The following is a 9158-nucleotide window of genomic DNA, read 5'->3' on the forward strand; positions in this document are numbered from 1 at the left end:
TCTTGCAGGCTGAGGTGGAACTGAGTCTTCATCTTGTCATCTCTCTCTGCCTGCTCATGTCTTACATGTTCTTGCATTTACTTACTACAATCTGCTATAATCCTGACCCTCTCTTTGAACATTTATACTATACAAGTCTTTAAAATATTTTAATCTGTCCATGACACAGTAGGAATAGAAAATAGTATACAAATTATATTATAAATGTACAAATAAGATTTTTAAATAACAAATATTTTTTTTCTATTTCATCATGGATGTTAACATAATCAAAGCAATACATTATTTGTAAAATTTTAGTCATGTTTTGAGAAGTAGTCATATATTGTAGGATTTGTAGAGAAAAAATAGTAACTTGAAATTTTGCATGAAATCTACTCTCAATGTCACTATATAAGGGCCCATTAATAATTAAGAGTACAGTTTTGCAACAAGGTTTACTGACAATGAGCCAAGTGAGTATCAAGATTGAGTGGAGATTTTAAAAGTAAAAAATAATTTAGTTCGTAAAATCCTATAAGACAATATTAAATCTCATTGCTATGTTGGGATAAAGAAATCACTTTGATGGACTTTTAATACTGAGTTTTTACCTGGAGCAAGGCAGGTCTCTTCCATTGATCTCCATGACTGCTCACAGCCATTTGCATCAATCAAGCATTTCTGTATTAAATGTGCACAATCATTTGTTTGGGAAGAGGATTCATTTTCTGAGCTTAGCTTCACAGCTTGAACAACAGAGAGATCAATAACAAGAAAACAACACGTTTGCAATGTTACCCTTTGTGGAAATCAGTGAGGAAGATTATCAAACAAACAAACAAACAAACAAACAAGCACAAAACAAAAGTCCACGACTGGAACTAGACGGAGCTCTATCATTCCTAGGTCTATAACCAAAGAAGTCTAAGTCCACAAACCACAGAAATACATATCCACACTTGTTGCTATGCTGCTGCTGCTGCTGCTGCTGCTGCTGTGTGTGTGTGTGTGTGTGTGTGTGTGTGTGTGTGTATCAATTAATAGAAAAGTCTAAGAATCACAGTTGAGTCAGGGAATTTCAAACTTTGTTTGAGCCAAGTCATTTTATTATTTTGAAAGAGGGAGTTAATTATGAATGACCAGGGCATTGTAGAGTAATAAGGAATTAAGTAAATCATTGTGTTGTCTCTTTCCAAACCCTGTTTTCTAAGAAGAATGCAAGAAAATTGACTGGGCCATATATACTACTTCTTGAGTTTCTATACTGGAAGGCTAGACCCATGTGTTTAGCTCACTGGTAGTTTTTTCTTTCTACTTTTTTTAAAAATTATTTTATTTTATCTTTGTAAGTGTTTGCCTGCATGTATGTATGTGTACCCATGTACAAGCTTGGTGCCTGTAGAGGCCAGAAGGAAGAACTGCATCTTCTGGAACTGGAGTTAAAGATGGTTGTGAGCTACCATATTGGTGCTGAGAATAAATTTTGGCTCCTCTCAAGAGCAACAAATGCTCTACACCCACTAAACTGTGTCCCCAAATATCTCAGTCATAATTGTCTGGCTGAAGGCTAGATTGGAAGATGGAATATACATTGTAATTTTTTCATATGCTTGTAGACAAACTCATCTGGTCAATAGTCTCCTGCACTTCAAGTTGGCAAGCACATTGCAAGACAGCTATTTTTTCAATGAAAGTACAAGGTGGCTTGTACTAAGTCAGAGCTCCAAAGACTCTAAATTAGGGATTTATGGTTAATGCTTGATTTATAAGGAAAATGGCATTTATTGGCTATTTTTGCTTTAACTTTTGGTGCTTTGTTTGTTTTGAATCCAGTGTTTCCGTATATAGCATAATCTTATAATAAACTCATCATTTATTCCAGATTTTTTACCCCTGGTTTTAAACTCATGATCGCTGTCTCGGATTTTCCAATGCCATCATTGCGGTTGTGTGTCATCTTGTGAACACCTCAGAAAGCTCACATCTGGCCATGTGTCACCCTCCCCAGCTCCACAGAGTGGTGATCCTGTGTGATCTCTTTCCTAAATCTGCCTTACTTCCTTTCTCCTTCTCTACTTCTTGCTGAAAATTCCACTTGAATTTCATACCCTTTTCTACACTTAATAAGGTACTAAAGGAGTCATCTTAATGATTTGGCCCACAAGAATCCAAAACACAGTTTTCTCTTTCCTTACTCTGCCTTACTTGTTCCTGGCTATGATTTATGGCTCAATATCTGAAATGAGATTTGTCAAAAATTCTACTGTTGTTCAGTGAAAATTAATGTTATGTTAAAAGTAGGAAGACAAAGGATACTGTAAACTGTATCACCCTCTTAAGGATATATAAAGCTCATTAATAAAGTCATCATTTCCCCCATGGATTTGGGCAACAGGAGTTGGCTTTGTCATAACATGTAATTGTTCGATGCTGAACAAGAGCTATGTAGTATACAGAGGTTTTCAGTTCTAACAATGTGAAGAATAATTTCCTTCCTTTCATGCAACCTGGTTTCTGTGCTAATTTTGAAGGCCACAGTCTTTTCACTGAGAACCTTGGGGAGGAAGTGATATTGTTTGTGTAATCTGATATATTGCTGCAAAAATTGAAAATGCCTAGATTTATCTTTATAACAAAACTATAAATACCAGAAACTAATAAAGAGGTAAGGAAACATTATAGGAAGGAGAAGAAGCAAAACGTCTCAACACAAGAGTTTCCATAGAGACACTGAAAATGTGCAAAGGGTCCTTTACTTCCTGCCTAATTTTCTTGGATTTGATTTATTTTGCTTTTCCCTTTTTTAAAAAATAAAAAGTAATTTGGAATAACTTACATTATTTCCTGGCTCTTATTTAGCCCCATTCATCAACCACTGTAGCTAATAGTTCAGAAAATATTCTTGTCTTGTTTAGTAATATCTTGTATGATCACAATTATCCCTCATCCTGAAATTGAGACATAGACTTTAACCTATCCTAAGGAAAATATTAACCTTCATCAATCAAGGGGCAGAACTCGGCATCTTTAGTCTACACAGCCAATCCTGATTATTAAGGTTGAAAACTAGATGGGTTAGTTTGTATAGCTCTAGTTTTTATAATCTGCTTTTGAGGTTAAACAGATAGTGAAAACTTTGTCATCCATTAACTTGTAAGTATATACAGGACAGTTCTATTATCAAATATTCTTGCACATGTAGGCACTGCATAGATCTTAATAAATAGCTCTGTCATTTAGGTTCCTTTGCAGTTCCAGGAGCAATGTGATGAGCAATGAAATGCTCACGTTTTATTTTCTATCAAGGAAGAAAAAAGTGACTGCAGGTAAGTGTACATTTCTCAAAAAGCACTGAATAATAATGAAGTACAAGTTAGTAATGCCGTTGGCATTTCCTATTACATATCCCCATAAGCTTAGACTAGATGGTACAGCATTCAGTTTATAAAGCGATAATATTGCAACAAATTCAGAACTAGCAGCAAGGTTCACTTACCCAGGAAAATGAACACTAGCATATTGGACAACTCCAGATGGTTCCCTGGGAGAAAGGCAGATGAACTGACACCAACCAACATCCCTACTGAAGTTTCTGAGTAAAGGTTTTGCTTCCTAAGAGCACAGCCAATTAGAGTCAGCTTCTGGTGTCAGCTGTTCCTCATCAGTTTGTTTTGAGCTGTTTGTGAACTTTCCTAATTGAATTCAAATTCAATTGTTCTCCTGAGCTTACGAACCCAGGATATTACCCTTCCAGGAGCTCCCGCAAACCAAATAACTGGGGAAATGATGCATTCTCTCAGCACATCCACTAGAGCACGAAGCTTTGCCTGCGAATGTAGCAGTCTTCCAAGAAATTTGACCATGAAGTCCCCTATTCATAAAAAGTTCTCATTAAGTCAATTGCTTATAATGTAAGCAATGTAAGGATACAGAAAAGATCAAAGGCAACCAAGGAAAATTATTGCAAATCCAAGTTACATTCAAATGAGAAACTGATTATGTCTTATGCTTACAAATGCTTCAAATCCCAAGACGACTTAAAATGGTGCCACTTCTGTGACATGTCTCCATTTCTTCAAAACTTGGGGTAAAAGATGACTCCTTTCAGGGATGCATAACTTCTTCACAGGAAGTTAACTATCCACCATCTCTTCCTTACTCTGTCTTGGATGCTGTAATTCCTCACTTAAGTCTACAACTTCCTTGAAGTGTGATGAGACAGTTACCCTGATTCCCTTGTAAATCTGTGTCTAGTAAATAAAGTATTATGTTTGGCAAGAACTTAAAATAAAAATGGGCAAATGAAAGAGAAGCATCTGCTCCCAGAGCCACATAATTTATTGTTTTTATTACGTTAATGTTCATTTTACATAAGAAGAGAAATTAGATTTTGTTTTTAGAATGCATGGTTTCCTAAAACCCAGTGAACTGAAACTGTAACATTATAAATTATCTCTGTAGGTTTAGTAGATGACTTTATATTAGACATTACTTCTCTGAAAATGGATTGATTAAATCATGGTTGTAAGTCATATTATGCTTGAATGTCTATTTTATATAACAGAAATGTGCGATGGAAACATTAAACCCAGAGTTTAAATTTTACATTTCTATGTTTCTCCTGTTAAATAAATCTCCTGTCTTTCTGAGGGCAAGAACTAAATCAGATTGGACAAAACCCAATGACATACAAAGGATAGCAGTGACTTTCATGAGAAGCCTCCAGAATCAGGATATGTAATTTTCTGCAATGTTTTGGGAGAGGCAATTGCAAAATTGTGCTAAGTTCCAAGGGGGAATAAGCCTGGACGCCACCTCCTGATGGAGAAGGACCAGCACAACATTGCAAACACAGTGTGTGAAATGAGCTAAGTCTCGGTGAGGCAATAATTGGAAGATAAAACCTGGCATACCTTCTAAGCATCAGCAGATCTCCTCACTGACTCAAACTGGCTCATTCTGTTATGTGATTATACTTCAATATAAAACCCACTTTAATTTCCATCATGTTCCTGCTGGTTTCATTACCTTTCCTCCCACCTTGATCCTGTGTTATTCTGTTGTTCACATTTTCCCTTCTGGTGCCCATTGTGATCCTCAAATACAGTAAATTTATCAACCTCTAAGTTTAATTATCTTTCCTTCACATCTAAGTAATCACACTAAGTGACTGGGAAAACAGCATTTCTCAATTGACTGGCCATATTAGTCAGGGTTTTCTAGAGTATTAAAACTTGTAGAATCTTTCTGTGTCTGTATGTCTCTCTTTGTCTCTCTGTGTACCTTGGTGTCCCTGTCTCTCTCTGTCTTTGTCTGTCTGTCTGTCTATGAAGGGGAATATATTAAATGATTTACAGGCTATGGTCCAGCTAATCCAACAATGGTTTCCATGGAAGGTTCAAGAACCCAATAGTTGTTTAGTCCAGGAGGCTGGATATATCATCTGCTCTTCAGTATACACTGGAATCCCAAAGAAGCAGACTTCAGCGCCAGTGAAGGAATGAATTTGCCAGTGAGAGCAAGAGCAAGCAGGCAAAGCGCAATAGCTTCCTTCTTCCATGATCTTATAGAAACGTATAGCAGAAGGTATGGATCAGATTAGAGGTGACCCTTCCTACCTCAAAAGATGAATTAAAGATGTCTTCCCACATCAAAGATGAGGATTAGAAGTGGATCTTCCTACTTCAAATTAAGCAAAAGTCCCTCACAGGTGTGCCCCTTCTGCTTTGGATTTTAGTGAATTCCAGAAGTAGTCAAGTTGACAAGAAAGAATAGCCATCATACTGGTGCTTTTTGTAATCACATTGTTTTAATTTTTGCCTTGACCAGGACTTTTGACACCAGTATCACTTTCTCATCTGTACTCTCCGAAGTGGCTCCTACAAACATTCACATGCCATTGAAATCTGCCCCAGTGCAACTCTCCCCACTTGGCAAACATCTAGCTCCCTGTTACAGAAATTTTTCAGTTTTCTGACAATGTCCCCAGTCTTTAATTTCTAAAATGCATGTTCAGTTCTTTCATTGTAGAAATAACAAATCTTCATTTCTTTCTTGTTTGTAGGCATAGTTGCTTTTTTATCAATTGATTTTTAAAGTACTCCATTCCTCTCTGTGACTCTTCATGTATCTTGCACTATCTCCCTCCCTCACCATCTCTCTCTTTATCTGTCATGCTCTGTCTGCCTCTCTATGCTACTTGCTGTCTTCATTTTCTCCCCTTATTCCTTCCCACTCAGATATATACTCTTGCTCAGAATTTTAAGGCACTCACTGCCAATCTTGATAATCTGAGTACAACCCCAAGGGTCCATTCAGTAGAATAAGAAAACCAAATGTGAGAAGTTGTCACCTCCAGAGTAACCCTTCTCCTCAGCTTCTTTTAGCTTTTCCCTAATTGAAAAACAGGGGTCAGCTGCTTCTGTCCATTGGTTGGGTGCACATAACTGCATCTGACTCTCTCAGCTGCTTGTTGAGTTTTTCAGAGGACAGTCCAGGTAGATCCCTTTTTGTGAGCGCTTCAAAGCATCAGTAATAGTGTCAGGCCTTGGGACCTCCCCTTGAGCTGGATCCCACTTCGGGCCTGTCTTTTCCTCAGGCTCCTCTCCATTTCCATCCCTATAATTCTTTTAGACAGAAACAATCATGGGTCAGAGGTGTGACTGTGGGATGGCAACCCCATCCCTCACTTGATGTCTTCCTGCTGGAGGTGGGCTCTCTAAGTTACCCCTCCCTACTGGGAATTTCATCTAAGGTTCTTCCCTATGGTCCTGGGATTCTCTTACCTTCCAGGTCTCTGGTGCATTCTGGGGGTGCTCCCAACCTCCTATTTCCTGAGATTTCCTGTTTACATTCTTCCTACTGGCCCTCATGGCTTCGGTCCTTTTCCCTCGCCCAATACCAGATCAGGTTTCCCTCTATCCCTCTGTGCTTCCCCCCATCCCATCCACATTCCCTCCCAAGTCCCTCCATTCCTCCCTCCCCATTTATGATTGCTTTCTTCTCTCTCCCAAGTGTGACTGAAGCATCCTCACTTGGGCACTTCTGCTTGTTGAGTCTTTTGAATTCTGTGGACTGTATCTTGTTGGATCCCCGAGATCTTTCAAACACTGGACCACCAAACAGACAGCATACACCAGCTGATATGAGGCCCCCATCACACATACAGTAGAGAACTTCCAATTCTGTATTCATTCAGAACAAACATGCCTGAAGAAGAGCCTTGAGGTGGATTCTGACCTCCTACACACATTCTCTCTCTCTCTCTCTCTCTCTCTCTCTCTCTCTCTCTCTCTCTCTCTCTCAAACATGTCATGTATTACTGCACACACATGTACACCCATATATGTGTGCATGCGTATGTGTGTGTATAAATACACTGCAAACACAAACACATACACACACACTCAAGCACACACACTCAAAAACCCTTATTTTAGTAATATTATTGATGGTCAAACAGATATAGAAAATGTGTAGCTTTGCAAGGCCACACACGAGGTTAGCTCTGTAGTTCATGATCAATACTTCTATTGCATAGAACAATTGCTTCTATTTATTAAAGAACATTTCCGATCATATCTCTACCTACATTTATTGTTTTCTAGAAGATCCAAATAAATTAAGTTTTTGTAGATATTTCAACATTTTGAGACCAAAGTATGCTCTATACAAATGTGTTATATAAATATAATAGATTTATTGAGACAATTATTTTAGTTTCATATTTAACATTTGAATTTTATTCAGTTCTTTTATATTAATAGTGTTTATGTTTTGTTAGTATATTCTCAAATGACCTTGGGTTGTACATCTAATCCTGGCATAATTCCCCCTTTGTCATATTTTCACCTTAAAGTTTACTTTGCCTAGTTAACACTATCTATAGTTTTGTTTGTACGTGCTATACCCAGAGTATTTTTGCTCACAATTTTAGCTTAAAATTTTTCTTACTAATTTAAATATACTTATTATAAACAACTGGTATCTCAAAGTTTAGTATTTGGTTTTATTATAATGTACAGTTGTTTTATGCTTTTGTTGACATTTTCTTACTGTTGGTGGTTTTCTTCAAATTATCTTTTAATATTTATTTTTATTTGTTCAGTGACGTGTCTTTGTGTAGCTAATGTACATGAGAACACATGTCTTTGGGAAGACCAGTGGCACCAGATCCCCTAGAGCTATTATGAGTTGACATGTGGGTTCTGGGAACTGAATTTGGGCCCTCTCAAAGAGCTCCTAACAGCTGCACCACCTCTCCATCCCCCTGAATTCTATGGCTCTAATTATCCAACTATCTGACAACTCTCTCGAACTATGATTCCTCCCTAGCAAGGATCAACTCGTATTTTAAACGTTTGTAGAAATGTGTCACTGCAGAAGGGTTGGTTTCCCAGAGAATACCTACATAGCTTTTCTCCCCAAATTTTCCTTTAGGTACCAACTTGGCACTTTGTACTGTGTCCTCCTTGAGAGTTGAAGCTGGCAGTCACTTTTCCCACAAAGGCTCTGAGAAGTACAAACATAGATATCCTGGGACATCCAGTCTCTTCTTCCTCCTCCACCGTTTTTTTTTTTTTTTAAACTGTAATTTGTGAGTAAAAGATGTAGTTTCAGTGGCACTGGCATAGTCTCCAGCCTGCGAACTTTCAGGTTGTAATTGGAATTTGAGGCCTGTGTCTGCTGCAGGCTGTAAAGTGATGCCTTTTCCAGTCTAAGGGGCAGAATCCTCAGTCCCACCCTGTGGGATGTCAAGGCGCATCCTCTCCTTTGCATCCTCTGTATTGCAGAAAGAGGAGAAAGATACTCAAACTTCAGCTTCTGTAAGCCATTCGCTCAACTTTGTGATCTGCATTTAAAGTGAATCCTACCCAGTTCATACTGAATTTCAGTTTGCAACTGTGAATGTCGGAATCAAGATTTGGTGTTCTATTTATCTATCATCCATGGGTATGAATTCATGAAAGGAAGAATAGTGTCTGATTTCCTTTTATTGATAGAAATATACCTACACACTCTTAAGAGAGTGTGGAAGAAGGGGGAAAGGAGAGAGGAAAGAAAAGGAGAGGGAAGGGGAGAAGAGAAAGAGAAAGAGAGACACAGAGGAAGTCAGAGGCACAGAGACACAGAGAAGCAGATGCAGAGCGAGAGAGAAAGAGAGGGAGAGGGGGAGG

At 38.1% G+C, this 9158-nt stretch overlaps 1 protein-coding gene across 1 annotated transcript in view; it reads right to left on the bottom strand.

Moving 5' to 3' along the window:
* Gfral (GDNF family receptor alpha like) overlaps positions 1 to 3699 on the bottom strand; it is a 54678-nt gene extending 50979 nt beyond the window's left edge. The window contains exons 1-2 of the mRNA XM_021208063.1: positions 3479 to 3699; positions 594 to 728 (exon numbers count right to left, since the gene is read on the bottom strand). Coding sequence (XP_021063722.1) covers positions 594 to 728; positions 3479 to 3560 — 217 coding nt within the window. The 5' untranslated portion in view covers positions 3561 to 3699. The remainder of the gene's footprint in view (positions 1 to 593; positions 729 to 3478) is intronic.
* Between the last annotated feature and the right edge of the window lie 5459 nt (positions 3700 to 9158).

Source organism: Mus pahari, chromosome 10, assembly GCF_900095145.1.
Source record: "Mus pahari chromosome 10, PAHARI_EIJ_v1.1, whole genome shotgun sequence".
In the NCBI taxonomy this organism is placed as follows: Eukaryota; Metazoa; Chordata; class Mammalia; order Rodentia; family Muridae; genus Mus; species Mus pahari.